We start from the raw sequence: 19,893 nt of genomic DNA, 5'->3' as shown, positions 1-19,893 counted from the left end.
TAGCTGAGAGAGATCTTGGAAAGAAATTCACAATTCTTGTTTGCTTATTGCAAATTAAAAATGAATTGTTCTCTCCACATGTGAGAATGAAGAGGGGGCATCTCTTATTAACTCAGAAGGATTGATTGTAAGTGCAGCATTAAAAACAATGGCAGTAACAAAAGGAAAGTAACAAACAATAATTCTTAGCACTTTACATGTTCTAACTGCATTGCTAACTTTAATCCATTCATTATCTAGAAACCTTCTTTTTAGCTGTAACCTACCTAGAGAAATGGATACTTTAAATTATTGTACATATTCTTACCATCTATTGGAGGAGACATAAGTGTACAGATATGGAGATGTGTTTTATACGCCTGTTTATCAACTGATAAGAGCTACAAAGAGTGATGTGATGCAGACTGTATGAAATAGGTCAAGCTCACATTTTCCCCTGTACACTGAATTTAAATACTGATTTGATATGCCTGTATTATTACTGACATGCTATTAGACAATAAGAAACTGTAATTTAATATGATTCTTCTATAAAAGGAAAAAGTATTCTTTAATAAAATGGTCTGGCACTAGATGTGTGTTCAGATCTTTTTAACATCTCTCGCTATGGGGGTTGAAAGTGGCAACGGAATGCTGACTTCTTCCTCATGTTTTCTTCCTAAAGGTAGATTTGAGATACCTTGCAGCTAAGGTATCTCTTATGTAGTAATGGTAGAAATTAATATAGTATAGGTGAGAGAATTGGTTTTAAAATCTAATAATAAAAGCGTTACAAGTTACGTATTGGGAACACGATTTTGTGCACGAGGGGAAGGGCTACGGAGTCTGCAAACTGTTTATAAAAAAAAATGGAAATGGCATGACAGCAATGGAACGTCTGGGTTAGGGCTTTTCCTTGCCATAAACATGGTGTGGATCTGGCTGAGCTGCTTATTTTTTGTGGTGCAGGATAGTTCACTAACAAATTGCTACACGTCTGAGTCTCTTTGAGAAAATCCCCATAGGAGGGTTGGGCAGAGCCAATTTCAAACTTTTTATTGCATTTTTAAGTTTCAGTAATAATCTTGCTTCAGAAGGCAGCTGCAGTTGTGAATTTTCTTTCATACTTAACTGCATTATCTTAGTATAATGAAGATTTCATGGGTATTAGTGATTTAAAAAAAAGAAATATAAGAAGAGGGTGGATTTTAAGGACAAAATGGAATGAGTGCTATGAACTGCTCAGTGCTATAAATTGTTTGGGTCTGGGGTCAGTTGGTTTGTTTGTTTGTTTGGTTGGGTTGGGTTTTTTTTTTTTTTTTTTTTTTTTACAAGGGGGCTGTTTTTCCACCTCTGTGTGAAGAGGTTTGATGTACCTAATTCCCATTAATGCCAATGAGTTCTATATACAAACCACCTGAGGAGCAAGATAAGTACATGCTTATGTTTAGCTAAAGCTCCAGAGACAGGCAATCACATTGGAAACAGTAGAATGAGCCCTAATTTGGGATGACAATAAATGAAAATACTTACAGAAAACCAAAAGCATCTGATTAGAGTTCAGACTAAAATATTCTTGTCTGTGCAATATAATCTGAAAACAGAAAGCCAAAGTTTGCTCTTAACTATTCCCATGAAGTCCTGGAGTAACTCCACTGAAACTGGCGGAGTTACTTGAGCATAATTGAAAGCACGGTTTGGCCTAATATGTCTGTATAACTGCAAGAAATACACTGTGGCATCAGGGGCTGATTAGATAATAGTGTCATACAAAATATATACAAGCCACAATTATGGCATCAAAGAGATACATTTCAATAAAATACTACTTGGAAAGATATAGCTAGAAACAATGCATTATATTATGCATCTTTTTTTAAATGACTATATTATCTAAATTGGTACCAGTTGTCAGGCTCCTTGTCAACATCAGCAAGAAAATTTTGATTCTATTAGAACAGGGGTAGGCAATCTATGGCACGCGTGCCAAAGGCGGCATGTGAGCTGATTTTCAGTGGCACTCACACTGCCTGGGTCCTGGCCACCAGTCCGGGGGCTCTGCATTTTAATTTCACTTTAAATGAAGCTTCTTAGACATTTTAAAACCCTTATTTACTTTACATACAACAATAGTTTAGTTATATATTATAGACTTATAGAAAGACCTTCTGAAAACATTAAAATGTATTACTGGCACGTGGAACCTTAGAGTGAATAAATGAAGACTCGGCACACCACTTCTGAAAGGTTGCTAACCCCTGTATTAGAATGTTCTTTCAGTTGTCTGCATATGTCCATGTAATTCAAAACTTCACTTTCATGCTGTGTGTTCTTCCAGTCTCTGCACTTAGTTGCAAAATAGTATCCTGCAAATTTGCTGACCTATAACCCAGAAAATTAGGGAAGGTGAGAGAATTTAGGGTTGGGTTGTTTTGGTTTGTTTAACTTGGTATCTCCGCCCTATAGCATCCACTGCTGACTCAGTAGTAAATGAACTAATGAACACAAACCTTTCTCTCTTTGTATCCCCCTGCACTGCAGAATCTTCGGCCTCAGGAAAGTCGGACCATGTTCAGTGGCTCTGTCAGTATCCCATCTATCACAAAATCCCGCACAGAACCAGGGCGATCGATGAGCGCCAGTAGCGGGTTGGCAGCAAGTGAGTGTCTGTCTTGCCACAAGCCCTGTGCAGAAACGTTATAACCTAACGCTGCCCCATACAGGAACATTACAGCTGTGCTTGTTGAGCAGGATTTTCAGAGTTGCTCAGCAGTGGCCCAGCTCTGTTCCCACTGAAGCCAATGGGAATGTTTTATCAATTAAACTAATGCTGAGAACTTCTGAAAATCCCGCATGGTATTTGCTGTGTCTTAAAACATGTATATCTTGATGGTATTAGAATGATCTCAGAATTAGTACTGTATTCCTCAATACTGTGCTTTCTTGACTGCTACTTAAAGGCTTCATCCTGCTGCCATTGAAGTCAATGGCAAATTGTCCATTCACCCCAATGTTTGGGGTATTTTTAACTTTGTTGTTAGAGTTAATTACTTGGAGCCTTCTGTGCATGTAACAGCACTGGAAATTTGGCTGCTGACATGGAAGGGTTAAATTTTACTCCCACCATCCTGCCTAGATATTGCAGGGTTCCAGTGCATGAGCACATCCACCATGTAATCCAGAGTACATGGAAAACAGGGAAGTAAGATTATGTAGAAGGAGGTTCTGCAGGAAAGCAAAACTAAACAAAGTAGCCAACTTCTTAGTGTCTTGCACACACATCCATGATACAGTTTTATTCACACACACCTTTTAGGATCATCGGCACAGAACGGCAGTGCTTTGCGGCGGGAATTCTCAGGAGGGAGCTATGGAGCCAAGCGTCAGCCCATGGCATCGCCATCAGATGGTTCACTGTCCTCTGGTGGTTTAGACCAAGGCAGCGACGTGCCGACAAGGGACTATGAACGAGAGGTGAGTAACAAGAGCGAAGGGAAGAAAACTGCAAACTGTGGCTACTGAATAGGGCCCAAATTCTAGTCTCAGTTTTGCTGGGGTAAATCTGGAATAACACTGGTGCAACAGAGCAGGATTTGGCCCTAGGAAGCTTAGAAATCATTGTTCAAAATAAAATGTTCTATTGTTTGTCTTTTGAGACTTGTTGACAAGATTTTAATCAGAATTTTAGTCAACTTTAAACATCTGGGCAGATGTGCAGAAAATGCATTGAGGTGGTATACTCAGTACCCTGGAATCAATAAGGCTCATGAATGTAGTAGCTTGATAAAGTAACTGCACAAACTTGATACTGACCTTTTGTAGCTAAAAGGAACAGTACTCCTTTTGTCTTTTGGCAGCAAGAAAACTTTAGGCCATAAGCAGATAAGTCATAAAAAAGACGCATTGGTTTTGTGTTCATTGAATGCCTAGAATTAACCAGTTAATATATAAAAATTCAAAAAATAATCCTCTCTCTTCAGACAAGTTTTATCTGCATTCCACCAAAATATTGAAAGGGAGATGAGAAATTAATTATTGTTTCATCCGTTACACCATTTATAAAACACGCCGTTCACTATGTCTCTAGAAGCATGTACAAATAATACCCCTCTGAGCTACCACCTCACTGCATCCCCCCTTCATGCTCCTCAGGCAGAATCCTTTGTAAATAGATGAGCGTAAAGGTCAGACTAACAGAGAGAGAAAATTCCAGTGTCAGGAGCCCTTCACAAGGAACAACATGCTCCTGCTGGTTCAAACTGAAGATGGCTGCAAAAATGCCTCAGCCAATCTCACTCTCTGCATTATGTAGGGAGAGATGGGGGCTTTGAGGTTGCCAGGGCTTTTATAGATCAAAATCAATGCTTTCAGTTGTAGATGAAAGTGAACTAAGTGCTAGCTCAGACTACAGAGTGGGCAGGTGCATTCTACACTAACTGAAGCTTCGACATGATCTCAAGGGTAGTCCATGTAGAGTGCTTTGCATCAGCATTCACTTTGAAAGTTACAGAGGGGCAGATAACTGTGACAAGGCCCACATCAGAAAGGAGACTTCTTAACCAAACCCAGGAGTGAAACAAAGTGTCTCCAGCCACCACTAATATAAGGGAGTCCAAGAGCAGCTGGGGGTCCAGAAGCAACCCAGTGTTGCAAACTTCAGTGAGGCAATAGACCCAACATTTGTCTGTAACAAGGGCAGATGTGTCTTCTGTGTACCATCATTACTTATGCCTTGTGTGCACTGGGCTTTAGACAACTCGCTCAAATGCACAGAAAAGCAAATATTGAGCAAAGAGTGTTATTGGATAGAAAACTTAGTGGGAAAATGTATGCAGACCTTTAGCTCTGCCCACTCCTGGTCAAATGTATGTCCCCTTTGATCTGACTGATTTACTCCTGTTGTGTTATTGCTTATTGATGTTGTTCTGCATTTTTTGGGCTGCAGGATTCTGATTCTCCAAGGCATTCTACAGCTTCTAACAGTTCCAACCTAAGTAGTCCTCCCAGCCCAGTTTCTCCTCACAAGACCAAGTCTCTCTCCCTGGAGAGCTCTGACCACGTGAGTTGGGACTCATGAACTGCTTCAGCATTCAGATCCAACATCACTGCGGCTTATTATCCCCATGGCTCCCCCTTCACTCAACCCAGTTCTCACTTTCATCGCCCTTACCACTCCCTCTGAAAATGTTCTGAGGGGAAGGGAGGGAAGAAGATAAAAGGTTTGCCTTCTCTAGCGCTGTTCAGTGCTGCCTCGGCCTCCCCAGATTTAGCAGCGGCAAACAAGCAAACCTAGGGTGTTGGTAAACAACAGATGCCATAGATTTGTATTAGTACTGGTTTCATTTCATGTGGCTACAGCTGCTTCCATTATTACAGATAAATTTACCCCACCAACTTGGAAAACAAAAAGTAGCTTAAATAGACCAGAACAATATCAATTAAAAGAATAAATCAGGTGGATTGTTTCCATACAAGAGCTAATTATCTTGTACAAGAGTAGCACAGAGACCCCACTCCTGGTGGGGAGCAATCAGTCCATCAGAGGCACATGAAAGCTTTCAGCTAGCCACCATGTTTGAATGTCAATCTGATTGTCGCCAGCAAATCCTTATTAAAACAATGCATATTTTACTACAGCAGAGAGTTTAAATAAATACACAAATTTAAGAATTAAATACGTATGTATATATTCAAGGAAAAAAAGCATCGTGTATGCAGAAGAAGATGGATGCCTATTTAAGAGAACCTTTAATTTAAAAAGATTTGTGTTGTTCCCATTTTCATGCTAAGTAACACACACATTGGAGGCCTGGCATATATATATATATATATATAATATCCAGGAGCAGGGATGTTCCCTTTGGGTGGCACTTCACTGTTTTAGGAGAAATCCCCCCCAGTGTGTTCAGTGACCTTTATTCCTCTTGTCAGTAGCAGAACTAAAGCTGTAAGCCTCATTTTGAAGATGCCCCTGCCTGTCATCTGCAAGAATAACATTGATTTGAAAGTGAACCACTCGCTCATCTACAACAAAGAGCAACATTCAACCATGTTGTTGTCATGGTTTCCAGTGGGGTGGGCACTCATGCAGCTTGACACCTTTGGCACTCATGGATCTCTGCGGGTACATTATACACCCTACGACAATAATGGGACAGTGCGGAAGAAATCATAGGTGATACCATTTCTAAAGAAGGTCAGTGACTGACCTGGTTTAATGATGAAGGAAATGGCCTTCCGAGCCTCCTCAGCTATATGTTCACCAGAAAGCTGTTACGTTGATTATCAAATGTTAGCATACAATCTACATCAATCAAATGCGAGTCCTGTTAGCCCAAAAAGAGCCTCTGTGGAATATGTTGTTGCTGTAGCATAGCGAAGAACCTTGAAGACGCTGACCTAATACTGTTCATGCTGTGGCAGTTTAAGACACCTGGTAGCTCAGAGCTGCCAAGCTGATGAGGTTAATGATTTCCCTCCCCCGCCATTCTGGACTGTGGTTTCAATTTTTTTCTATACAATACCCTGCTGTTTGATTCCAACAGCGATGCAAGTTGCAGGCAGAAATCACACCACCAGAGGACAGGATCAGCAGAAGATGCAGGCCTCTCTTTCAGCAAAGAGCCTGACATTTAAATCAAGGGAATAAAGAGGAGGCAAGATTAAAAAGCAAACCGATGTCAAGCAGGAAGATCGTCCATTCCTTTTCCAGTGGGATCATTGCTAGCTTTATGCCACGACCCCGCTCAAGCATATAAAGGGCTTTTTGTATTTAGAAAGCTGGTTTTCCTATGATTTGGCATTTTTTTATGGCTCCTATCAAATCATTCCAAGTGCTTACAGTCAGCAATGTAACATGTTCCATTCACATTAGTAGATGCTGAAATGAGTGGGAATTTTCCAGGTTCCCTTCACTGAAGGAACTTATGGGTAAGTTCAAGTAGGGTTTAGACAAATTAGGTTAATTTACAGGCACAACCAAAACACAGTGATGAGACACAGATCATTGCCTTTACTGTGTAACCATGCAGGGTCTCCTAGGTGCTAGTTCTGTTTTATTCTGCATGGAGTGGATTGTCCACACACAAACCCGTCATTCAAAGGTTGGTTGCTTGGTTGTTTTTTTGGGACAGGGAGGAGGGGGAATACAAACATTTCTATAAAGTATCATGTCAAAATCCTGCCTGTCCTGTTTGGTATCATGTTGGTGCCATGTGTTTCGTTGTCACAAATAAACTTGGCATTGAATAGTAAAATCTGTACCAAACAGGCAAACACTGAGACCCTTCCCCGCATAGTAGCGTTTCATGTCTTTGCAGGAGACACACATAGACATGTCAGAGGGATTGGCATTATTTAAAGTCCATAGTCACCTTTTCCTTAAAGGTTGTATATTGTTCCATGTGCACCAAAGGCTTCTCTTCCTACAATTGCATCCTCCTCCTCCTCCTCCTCCTCCTGGTGTAGCCCACCATGGCCTCACACGTTTCAAAGTGTTGCAGACTAGTTTTGTATTTACGGTATGTTGTATTTAAATGTTAATCATATTTTGATGTTAACCTGTTAAAGGGAGGATTTGAGGCTGCTAGCAAAAACCTGTGAGATAATCCCACATGGGAGGGTCAGTTTATCTGGAATCAAACTGTGTTTTCCTTTTGCTTCATCTCTGCTCCATTTGAAAATGGAACCAAAGAACCAAGATACAGCTTGCTTACTTTTAAACTAACCCTAAACAAACCAGTACATTTGCTTATTCTCCTCTTATGGTGAATATGAACCTGTGTAAATGTACATTTTCAGATGGAGCATAGATTTGTCACTTTACAGAGCTGAAGTCCAGAAGGTGAGACCCATCCTATGCAGCCTAGCCGGTTAAATACAGTACTTATGTTGGCCTTTAGCCCTTGGCAGTGTCCTTTTCAAGATGACTATATTTTGTCTGGTATTGTACATTTTACACAAATCAGGCCTTTTAAAAAGAGGGAGAAATAGCAATTGTTTTCTCAGTTGAAAACCAAATGTCCACATACATTATTTGAAAGTAAAAAGCATTTTAGGAATTATAGTTATATAAGGAATCAGTTCTGATGGGTCCATATAAGTGTAGGCCACTTGAATTTTTTGTTGTGAACACATTACAAAACATGGCTGTTGCAGGTGTGCTTTTTAGATTCTCACTGGGATAAGAAAAATAACTTGTTCATTTTAACTGTAAGACTCTTGTCTGATATCTCAGAGGCAGTTGGCTTGTAAGGTTTGGTGTTTGCTACTAGGCATTGTTTAAAGTTTCCAGTTATATATGGTTGCATTTATCCAGGCAATGTATACTCTCCCATTGAATTTTGACTAATATATTAGCATATGTTCTGTGTACGCTATATATATATACATTTTTTTTTTGCTAAGACTGAAACCATTCTTCATTTATCAGGACATACTCTGCTTAAGCAAATATCTTTGCTTCAGTCACTGAAAGACTCCAAATAGATTTAAGCGTATCCCTGAGGACCATAGCCTCCAGAATGAAAAAAGATGCAGGAAATCAATTTAAGCTCCCAAAAAATATTTCACGTCCCACATTTCATAATTCCCAAACCAAGCTTTAGCACTTTGTTTCACATACCAAGTCTAAACCCATTGCATTTGCTAGTTTTAAAATATAGTTCTATCACTTAGGCAGCTTTTCTCTCCATCTCAGTCTCTTACTGGCTGGCTTGTTTGTTATAAATGTGGATTTTTATTATTCAACAGTTTTGCAGTTCTGACTTGTGCTGTTAAGAGCAATAATCTTGATAAAATTACAAACATATGTTGCACTCAGATATATGGTTTATGAAACAACAGAGCAGAGGGATGCAGTGTTCTCTACATACAAACCAAAAGCACAGATAATGTACTTGGTGGATGTAGTTAATTACACCTACAACCTTGGGCTTAAGCAAAACATTCTTCCTAGAACAGTGTCAGACTTCCAGAATGATACACTGCAGTCAGAAGAATTTTTGACAAATGGGTGCACCCTGATAATATACATTTTGTACATCAAGAAGCTTGGATGGGTTAGACTAAAAAGAGAGCAGGTCTAGCCACTGAATGGTAGATAAGTGGTTCCTAAAATTCCAGATATTTCTAGGGTGTTGGAAGCTTTTTTTCTTTCAACCATGTTCATAAAATTTGAAAATTTGCAAGTTGTTCACCAGGCTGATATTCACCCTTAAGTGGTACATAAGCCCTCTACACAAGTTCTAAGGATAAGGCTTCAGTGGTATGTAGACTTTGTGCAGGCCTGCTACACAGGAGCCTGGTACAGATGATCTGTGCTGACATGAATCTCACCCCACAGCTGTAGGCACCAGTATAGCTCTAGAAGATTAAATGGACTTGTGTACTCAAATCCTATCTGAGAAAAAAGCTCCCAAAGAGCCAATCTGCTGTAGATCTCCAACACCTTGTTGTGCAGTGAGGCAATTCCACAACTTCTTTCTTTCCAGCCACAGTTTAAAAAAAAAAGACCAACTTCATTCATGGAGAAGAAATCCACAAATAAAACCACTCTTGATATTTCAGAGCAATTATACCTGCTTTTTTTATGTATGACAGTTTCATATCATTTATTTTTAAAAAAAATATTTTTTAGGTTTTTCATTGTAATATTATTGTACAGTTTTGCATGGCATAGATGTAATCACTTTTTGTTTTAGAGTATAAGAGCTGACAAGTGTGCGTGTGGGGAAAAGATATTGCTTTTTTGCCTCTTCTCACTATTTTATTTTGTTTTATGCCCTCACTGTGGTAGGGGACATTGTAAGAGATTCTCTGCTACAGAATGATGTAGATTCTTTTGCACAGAAATATTTAAGGTGGAACAGTCAACAATGTAATAAATGACTTGACACCAATATTTTATGTTGGTAACACTTAATATTAACCTACTTTGATGTACTGCAATAAAAACAGGGAACTGTTAGAAATACTGATGTTTTGTGGTTTTTTCCCCATCCTCTCCCTGTGTTAATCTTTTGGAAGAGGGAATGAAAAGGGGAGGAATCTTGTATTCCTGATAAGTATAATCATCAGGTAACCCTGCCCTTAACTAAGTGATATTGACATACACAGATGAAGATCCTTTTACAGCTGCCACCAGCCTCCTTAAGACATTCACACTCACTGCTAGAGTTCAGTTCTGTTGAACTTTGGCCACCTTGCACTTCAGTATATTGAATGGCATCAGCTACAGCTCCCCTGAGCTTTTTGATTAGTTCAGTCTATTCCACTGTACTTAAACCTCTTTTCATCAGTAATCAGTCACTAACTTCCTTGCTTTTCAGTGAGATGTCCTGGACAGTCACAGTGGGGCAACTGGCAGGCTCCTGGAAACAGGGAGAGGGGGTTCTATTTTTCTGAGCTGCATGTACTATGGGGCATTTGCCTCTTCTAGAGCTTCATCTCGAACAAAGCTGCAAATTTGGCATGCAGCCCACCAGGTCTGTCCTTTTTCCTCAAGGATGCTGAACTCCATATCCCTATGCAACTAAGTTGGCATTATGCCCTTGGGCCAATCCTCACAGTCCAGCATCTTCACTGAGAGCCTATTGGCTCTAATCTGTTCCTAGTGGAGGTTAGGAATACAAGTGTTTAGTCACCATCTTGCCAGTAGCCTCAGAGTCCAGTCCTTATCCATATGCACAGTGGTACCTCAGGTGGCACATGACCAGGATTCATCATTGAATTTGGTCCACTTGTTGGATCATTAGCTTCCCTGGCCTAGGGCAGGTACTGACACGCTGATCTATGCCCCCAGCGAAGTCCTGGGATGGATTAAGTAAACCTGCACCTACTGGGTGTCTCCCAGAAATGACATCACCTGCACACAGTTCATTAGTGAGGTGGCTAAAGCCTCTGTGGGGCACAAAGGGACCTCAGGAATTCATCAAGTCCATGACACTGTTCTGAGGCATGACCACATAAACCTAGACCATCCCTGACAGGTATTTCTTCAACCTGTTCTTAGTCTCCAATTATAGGCTTCCAAAGATGGTTGTGGCATCCCCATTCCCAACCTTAACTACCTGTGTAATGAGAACATTTTTCATAATAGCTAGGTCTCCCTTGCTGAAAATTAAGCCCATTACTTCCTATTTTCAGTGGACATGGGGAACAATTGATCACTGTCCTCTTTATAGTTGATGTCTTACCTCCTCACTCTTTTCTCAAGACTAAACATACCCAAGTTTTTTTTAACTTTTCCTCATAGGTCAGGCTTTCTAAACCCTTTATCATTTTTGTTGTTCCCTTCTAACCTCGCTCCAATTTGTCCACATCTTTCCTAAAAAATGGCACCTGGAACTGGGTGTAGTCCTTCAGCTGAGGCCTCACCAGTGCCACGTAGGTGGGACAATTATCTCCCATATCTTACATACAACATTCCTAAGACTACACTCTAGGATATTTGCCTTTTGCACATCACATTGACTCCTGTGCAATTTGTTATCCACTTTAATAATCCCTAATCCTTTCAGCAGTGCTAGTCAGTTAGTCCCCATTCTGTAGTGATGCATTTAATTTTTCCTTCCTAAGTGTAGTACTTTGTATTTGTCTTTATTGAATTTCATTTCAGAGCCCTGACGCCCACAGCCTTCCTTGGTCAAGTTCTACCCTAATCAGAACAAATTGTGGCCAGTGGGCCATTCCATAACCTGTGTGGGTTTGATCCTGTAGGCTTAGCTTCATGTATTCCCTGCCTAGTCTTCACTCTTGGCTAATGGTCCTCTGTCTGAAAAAGTCTCTTTTTCCCCAATACCCTGGCACAAACTATAGTCCCCCTTCCCCCACAGCTGTGGGTGTCCTACAGTAGGGTGAAGAGCTATACAGATTTAAGGGAACTGGGCAATGGAAAAGCAAAAAGAGCAGGAGCACTGGGCTTTGACTTCATGCTAGCTGCTTGGCTCTTCAGCACTGGGGAACCCCTGCTACTCAACACCCATGTCCTGGCTTGAGCTGATGGTGGCATCTGAACAGACAGGCTGGACTTCAGGTGCCACAGGCAAGGCCTGACCTTGCTGGTTTGGCCTCCACTCATCTCCCTGAAAGCTGTCTTTAAAGGGAGAGCAAATCTCAACCGTCTCAAGTTTACAGCAAAGAAACAGAGGTGCTGTTTCCTGGAGAAGAAGTTCTCAGAGGTTGCAAACTGTCTGCTCAAGAGCAGACGCTTTCACATCCTTGACCCAATTCCCATATTTTGAGCACCTTTGCTAGCTAAACTACAGTGAGAGACACCAATACAAATTCCACATCAGTATAAAATAGCCTGGACTTTCTTCTGGCCAGGGCTTGAAGACAGGGTACTATGTGATATTGAGGCATGAACACTAGGTCACCCTTATGTCAAGAGGGTTTTCCAGTGCTTTGTGCTACAATAGCCTCAAGATATATAATCCCAGGATGGCACTGTGGGACTTGAGTACTTACAAAGCCTTGCTTTGAGCCTATATATGAGGTCAGGAGGGCTGGAGCCTGAGCTCTGATCATCAGTGCTCCCACAAAGCCATGCTTCACCTTCTACTGGAATTTATCCTTAAGGTGAATCCTGCATTCTCTTCTAACAAACCCACTGACCTTATCCTAGCCCAGGTATCCCACAGGAGACATTGTCTTTGCTCTAAGCTAGACGTGAGCACCTCCAGCCTTACATGTAGTAATAGACAATAGGTCCCTAGTTACAGTCACAAGTTCAAGAATCTGATCAAACTCTCCATTCTGAATGCTACCTACCAATATGTTAAAAACCCCTATAACCAAGTTATGACTTTTGAGCCAATTCACCACATAATCTGAATGCATTAGCTCTCGCTGTATTGCTTGCATGTTGCTGTAAACAGTCTCCTCTACAAGGTCACCTGGTCCTAGTTCCTTGTCCACTTTTTAATGCTAACATAAGCCTTCAGCATCTAAATATTTCACTTCCACTGATATTAGAAGAGCCAGGTCTCGACTTCCATGAGCTTTAAAGCCTTCAGTAATTAAAAATTCTCCCTCTCTCCACACATTACCACCTACAACTGACACTTCAGCAAACCAGAAGCATAGCAACACAGTAAATTCAGATAGTCAAGAAGAGAGTTTTGGAGATGAGGCTATGGTAGGAACATCTGTTCTGTACATAGGGCTGCTGCCATCAGTGACGAAAGAAAAAGTACTGCATGCTACAGAACTAGAGTAAAAGCCTGTCTTGTTTATATCAGTGTGCAGGGGCTAATCACTATTGGTCTGTGTACAGGAAGATTATTGCACTGGCCAGTAGACAATAGAATCAGTAAGATTTACACTTTTCTAGCATGTCCTCTAAACTTGCTGGTTTATCACTTTTTTAAAATCAAGCAGGCTATAACTGTCTTGTGAAGCAAGTTCCATGTTTTGTCCATGAGCTTGGAAAAAAAGGTTAAAATAGACACAAATAGAAGTTTAATTCCTACACACTATTTTTTTTAATAGTCTGCAGGAGAGGTCAACTTTGTACACTTACCAGGATTACAGAAGGCTGGATAACTGCAAAACTGAGGGACTTGGCATATTCCATCTTCATGTTTACAAATTCTTTGCTTAGTGCCTGTAAAGTACTAGCAGCCATGCTAAATTCTGCTCAACAGTCAGCTGAGTGTATTAAAAGTCTAAAATACACATTCACCCACTGCCTTTTCCCATCCTGACAGCTGTTGAGCCTACTCCATTTGATCCTGCTGGGAAGTAATTCCCTTTCAGCCCCCAGTACCATCCAGACACAGTAGAACTGCACCACTGACTTTAGTTAAAGCATTAATGCAAGGGGAAGTTTTTCCTCCATGTGTTTGGGGAGGAAGGATGGAATGTGTCCACTCCAAGAGGCTCATAATGAAGTGACATTCAAATCTATTCCCAGGCCATGGAAACTGGAATAGGCACTGACAGAAGTGATTCTTTTGCAAAAAGTGACATTTCCCTTCCAGGAAAGAATGAAAGAAATACTGGAAGAGGTTCTCTGATCCTTCTCCTTCAGGCCCCATTTCTTCTATTCATACTGCAAAAGAGTCTCTATCTGATTGCATGTTACCACTTGCTATTCTTGCTATCCCTGGTCATGGGAAGCAGAGGAGATGGAGTAACTGCAGGCAGAAGCCCTCTGCACAAGCACTTTTTTATTGAAATCAATAAGTCATACAGATACAAGAATTGTACAAAACCCTAACAAGTTAAGTTTGCTAGTCTGACTCCAATTCTTTAAAACTGTGCGTTTGGCTATAAACATGTAATACACATTTCAGCAAAAGCTTGAAATGCCCATAAGAGGATAAGAGAATCCCAGAGAATGTTTCCCCCTTCCCTCAAACTCTGCATTGGAGGGCACAGGAAGGCAAAGAGACTAGTTTCTTTGCTGGGACTCTAACAAGCCAAGAAGTGTCAGGGCTTTGGCCATTAGGGGAGCTGATACATACCAGCTAAGGGAAGATTCCCACTATTTGTGCTTATGCACAGCTCCTTTGTTTATACATTCAACTCAAAATTAAAAAACAACTGACTTTCTGAGCAGGAGTTCTCTGTGGATATGTTTAAATATAAATTTTGGCACCCCCTGCATCAGATAGCTTTAGCCTGCAAGCAGAAGACAAAAAGGGAGGCAGAGGCATAAAATTTCATCCTATGTGTACACATCTTACATGATATCCCTGTCAGTAAAATCCAGGCTTCTCTGATGGCCACCATTCATCGTCTGTTCTAGGTTACCAGGTATGTTATTCTACAATTCACAGTATGAAAACCATTCAAATTCCACCTTAGCAAAAAGAAAGGGGTGAAGGGGAGTCTTTTTTTTTTTTAAATGATTTTCAGAGAATTATAAACAGGTTTCAATATAAACTAGTCCTGGTTTTGTTCTCTCTAACTCTCCTCTCAACCCTGCCCAACACATGATAAAAACCCAGCCACAGTATGCAGTCACCATCAATGTTAAAAATGCACTAGAGATAGCTGGTTGGTGCTTTGAACAGTGTGGAAGAACACAGCGGACTAAGCCCCACCACCTCAGGAGGACAATTCCTGTAAGCCATGGGAGTCTAATGGCAGAGTCTAGGACAGACGCTGTGTTAAAGAAAAACTTTGTCCTTGTGAAACAAACATTGAACTTCCAGCACACAGGCTGCTACATCTCGAGATGAGAATGTGTGACAGACAACATTGCTCTTTGCTAGATACAGTAGGATTGGGCCTTAAGAATGAGACACTTATTAGTTCATCTTCACTACTGCTCCTGCTCCTTGGCCCTCTTGCTCCAGTATTTGCTATAGGCCTCCTGGAACATGTTTTTGCAGGCGATTTTGGCCTTCAGTTTGGAGCATATGAGGAAAGAGCCCCCCATCTTCCGGTGGAGCGAGTAGGTCTCCTCTGGCGGAGGGACAAGTCGATGCTTCAGCATGACCGGGATCAAACCATGGATCTTTTCTGTGGTGCTCTGGGTGCCGAAGTCAAATGGCTCCTCAGACGCAAAAGCCTCTCCCAGGATGAGAACAGCTTCTAAGTGGGCATTTTCCATCTCCTGCCCAAAAACAAAGAGGAGTCAATAACACATAAGGATGACTCCAGTGCCAGCTGCTTTTAACACATGGAGGAAAAGAGAAAAGACAAGGGGGCTAGCGCTCAGCCATAGGCAAGTGAAAGGTGGTGCCCTGCCCGAGATAAAGTCCAGTCTCCAGCCCAAAGACCCAGAGAAACTCAACAGTGGCTCACTTACAGCTGTATTAGGGTCTCACAGGAGACTTTTGGCCATTGAGTTACGAGAACTCAAGAGACTATGCAACACAGAGGATTCAGCTGGGATAATGGGAGGGAGTCACCAGGAGGAATGAGAGTTGTGCACTAAGGACAATATTTACAGGTGCATTCATGCCCTGGGGAAAGGGATACAGATTCTTACTCTGCTTTGGGCATGTGTGTAGGGCTCTCATCAAAGCCCGTGCTGCATAGATATAAAACACGAAGGTGACTTTGCTGCAGCAAAGGAAGTGAAGGGAGAAGCTTGGATAAAATACATCCTGGCTACAGCCAGTGCTGTGGTTTTTCTAATTTCTAGCTCGATTTGAAGAGAGGCTGACTTAGCTGTGTCACAGAAATCCTGTATCCTTTCCTTCCCGCTGCCAACCCCAACAGTGCAGCTTTCACGGATTGTCACTAGCTTCTCCCTATTACAGGATCCACAGAACATCAGACCCAAGGCACTTAAAGAGCTCTGCAGCCAGCCAGCAATAAACAGGGAGGATTCCATTCCATACCTTGACTTCATAACCAGTAAGGAATTTCATTTCTATCGACTTCCTCAAAACTGTCTCTCTGTCCTGATCTGCAGCCGACTTTATTACCTGAATAGGAAGAACACCATCAAACAAGGAGATAGGAGTCTTGCATCCAACACGCCTTTATGCTACTAAGCAACTGCAGCAGCATTTGCTACCAAGCAGCCTGATTAGGTTCACGCTCTTCCTTGCCCCTCCCCCAACAGCTTTGCGGATTGCATGGCACCAATCTGGAAAATGACCAGTTTCAGAATTAGTTGCATAAATGCATCTGCTGCAAAAAAGCCTTTCCTAGCAGGACTGGACTCAGTGGCCCACAAAACAAGTGGCCCTGCTTCCTGTGGAACTCAAGAACCAAATTTGCTTGGGGCACCAGCAGTTTTTGGAGAGATGGCAAGCCCCAGGTATTTGGACTTATTTTATGAAGTACAGAATTCAGTACTCTGATAAAGGAATGGACATGTAATTGAAGTGGCTTAGTGATATTAATTGGCTTTATCACCCAATTTATAAGCAGGCTGAAATTATAGCAAATGAGCAGAGTATGAAATGCTCCACATCCATGCATTTCAACCATATCGCTGAATTCCCAGCAGGCAGAAAGGTACCACGGCTGTTAAGATAAGCACTACTGCTCAGAGAGCAATATTTCAATTCGCTGCAGTAGGGTTTATACATGTTGAGTCAATGAAAGAGACTGGAACTTCAGGAGAGAAGTCACTGTGGCAGCCAAGTCCTTATCACATAACTATTACATAGCAGGACAGCAGCTCAACTGCAGCCACACTAGTCTGCAGTAGTCAATTGTAGGTTCCCCGTGCCCCATTGGGGCGAGACGAGACTAAGAGTGGAGGGCGCACGAAGTAATAGGGATGGGGGAGGTGTTATTTCCTCACTGAGACATATGGGGCCAAATTCCACTCTCAAGGACACCCCAGTAGAGTGGCGTTACAGGGGAAACCCAGGCCAGGAGTCGGATCTTTATAGAGCGGCAGCCTCAGGTCTCCTTGTCTGTGATGTAAACTTACAACAGGGTAACTGGGATAGCAGCAGGTTTGTGAGGGATACAAGTGAATCTAGGAGAAGGGGGCAAAGCTGTGGCATGATCTCCTTCAACACGCCCCAGGCCGGTTTTCCTCCCAGGAGTAGATTCAGCTGCAAACAGAAGTGCGCCTCAAACATGCAAGATCTTGAGACCCGAGTTAAGCAGGGCTGTGCAAGTGGCACGGTTCTCCCTAGCGTAGCAAGGCAGCATGTGCAGCAGGAGTCCTCACCTCAATGTAGAGGTCAGTGAAGTCCTCGCCAAACCCACGACTTGCACCGAAGTCCAGCAGGGCCACCTGGATATGGATAAACCCTTCTGCATTACAGTAGAAACCACTGCAAACGAGCGCAGCCAGGCGTGGGAAGCCTACGGCAGTGGTTTCATTTAGCTCAATTGTCACAAGTCACCTGGAGCTGGAGGTCCTTCCAAAGCATCTGAATTTCCACTTAACTCCCTCCTTACTGGTTAGGACTGGCAACATTAAACCCAGTAACATACTTCATAGCATATGACACATTAGAGAGTCATTCCTAGGCACATACATATGCTCAGACAGCAGAGGAGGCACTATCTATGATATCTGATGGGTTTGTAGCTCCCACACCAATGGGTTCTGCTCTGGAGCACATCAGCAAAGAACCTTGCTTCAAGCCCAAGATTTCCTAGACATCCCCTAGCACCAATGCCATTTCCAAACCTACCTGACAACGGCACAAATATATGCAGCAGCCAGACCCCTGGAGCGCGAGGAAAGAAATTCTGACCATACAGGATCACCTCACTAGACATCAATATGTTTAGCATAGCACAAATGGCAAGCATTTGACTGAGGTGTCCCTTACTCAATAATATCTTAACTGTTCTTATGGTAGAGAATACGCATGGTTGAGATTTTTCAAGGACAGATTTCAGTAAAGTCAGAACAGACCCAGAGTCTTAGACTGGTCTTGGATACAGGGCAGAGCAGATGGGCAGCCAGGGTAAAAGGGACCCATTCTCCCCCCACTATCAGTTGATGAGGAATAAAGAAAGAGGCCGATTCAATCAGCATGGCTGGACAGCACCAATGTTCATTCTCAGCCCTTTGAGGAAGCAAAATGAGACATCATTTGATATTTCCCATTATGCTTCCTTGTTTGTAATGAAGCTGGAGGACATGTACAAGCTGGTGCTCTGCCCATGCAAAGGTCTTCTGAGGGTGCTGGCAAGATAGCTGGTTCTACTGGCACCTCTGCCTACAGTGACTGGAAGTTTCACTTTCAGGAGACAGTGGTCAATGGAACTGGGGTACCTAAGATCTTACTCCCTCTTCCCACTAGAAAGCCTTAGACTCCAGCATAAGCATATTGCTACTGAGGAGCATGGTACAACATTGCTTCACACAATATACCCAAAGGCCAGGGTCTCTGCTCTCTAGAGGTCACTGAAATAAGCCTACTTGTTCTCCCAACAGACTGCAGTGTTGTGAAGACCTCACACCCCTCTTTGATAGATAACCCACTATGGCACCACAGCCCCTGCCTACCTTGGGTCTGAAATAGAAGGTTCTATAAAAGACGCGCAATAAAAGACTATTTAGCTTTGGGAGAGTGTCAAACAAAAAAATCCTGCCTATTATAGGACCAGCTGGTTGCTGGGCTTACCTTGTGCAGCTGTGGGTCATAGAAGAAGTTAGACCAGTTTGGATCAGTCTGCATGAACCTGAACTCAAACAGCTCCCGCAGGCACAGAATCAGGATGTTGGAGCAGATCTTTGGAAGCACAATGAGGGAAGAGAGAAAATGGGTGAGGAAAGCAGCAAGTCACAGCTATCAAAGTGTCAGACACACCACCCGCCCCAGATTTAAGCACACAGGAACTACATCAACATGCTGGCCAGGTGCTGAGGGAGTAACAGTGTGGTACCACTGCCTCTACTGGTGCTGAGATACATCTGACCTATTCTCCCCCGGCACAGAACACCCACTGACCTCAAGCCACCAGTGGGAGTTCTGTGCAGGAAGCTGCTGCAGAACCACATGCTACACGTCTCATTTAACACTAGCAGCTGGACAGCTGACAAGACAATAGAGGCCCCATTACCACTCACTCCTCATGGCAATTTCTCATCTCCCTCAAATGCTGATGACTGTGCTTTCAGAGCCAAAGGTGGCATGTGCACACATACATGCCCAACACATGACTAGGCCCCTGTTGTCTACTTAGGCCCCTGTTTTTTCCTAGAAAGTGAAGGTTTTAATAAAGTTATGGGAAATTCAGCATGAGCATTTATCCCCCACCTAGTTGCTCCCAGTCACAACAGCTCCATAGGAGACAATGAAAGGAAGGCCTCGTCTTCCACGGGTGTGGTGATCCCTTGCTAACTGCTGGAATCAGAGAACCTTGATGCAAATTCTACACTAGTGCCAACTGTAAGACATGGATTTGCTGGCTATCTGGAGGTTAGCATCAGCCCCGTGCCAGTCCCCATGTGGTGAGATACACTCCTCTTGCTCAAGACACAGCACACACAATATCTATACATGCTTTCCTTGCTGATTAGAAGGAAGT

The 19,893-nt window shown here is 42.4% G+C and overlaps 2 protein-coding genes across 13 annotated transcripts in view; one reads left to right on the top strand and one right to left on the bottom strand.

Moving 5' to 3' along the window:
• The window catches only part of CDC42BPA (CDC42 binding protein kinase alpha), a 334,994-nt gene extending 325,044 nt beyond the window's left edge, over positions 1-9,950 (top strand). For 6 of the 8 annotated variants that reach the window (XM_039528858.1, XM_039528856.1, XM_039528855.1 and 3 more), the window contains 3 exons: positions 2,521-2,638; positions 3,296-3,453; positions 4,925-9,950. In XM_039528858.1, the coding sequence (XP_039384792.1) occupies positions 2,521-2,638; positions 3,296-3,453; positions 4,925-5,056 (408 nt within the window). In that variant the 3' untranslated portion in view covers positions 5,057-9,950. The remainder of the gene's footprint in view (positions 1-2,520; positions 2,639-3,295; positions 3,454-4,924) is intronic. The other 2 variants (XM_039528853.1, XM_039528854.1) reach the window with 2 other exon arrangements.
• Positions 9,951-14,135: 4,185 nt separating this feature from the next.
• The window catches only part of COQ8A (coenzyme Q8A), a 71,188-nt gene continuing 65,430 nt past the window's right edge, over positions 14,136-19,893 (bottom strand). For all 5 annotated transcript variants that reach the window (XM_039531221.1, XM_039531224.1, XM_039531222.1 and 2 more), the window contains exons 12-15: positions 18,987-19,094; positions 17,573-17,638; positions 16,278-16,364; positions 14,136-15,544 (exon numbers count right to left, since the gene is read on the bottom strand). In XM_039531221.1, the coding sequence (XP_039387155.1) occupies positions 15,251-15,544; positions 16,278-16,364; positions 17,573-17,638; positions 18,987-19,094 (555 nt within the window). In that variant the 3' untranslated portion in view covers positions 14,136-15,250. The remainder of the gene's footprint in view (positions 15,545-16,277; positions 16,365-17,572; positions 17,639-18,986; positions 19,095-19,893) is intronic.

The sequence above is a fragment of the Mauremys reevesii genome, linkage group 3 (genome assembly GCF_016161935.1).
Source record: "Mauremys reevesii isolate NIE-2019 linkage group 3, ASM1616193v1, whole genome shotgun sequence".
Lineage (NCBI taxonomy): Eukaryota > Metazoa > Chordata > Testudines > Geoemydidae > Mauremys > Mauremys reevesii.
The sequence above is the reverse complement of the archived record's forward strand: the minus strand, read 5'-3'. Positions and strand labels throughout refer to the sequence as shown.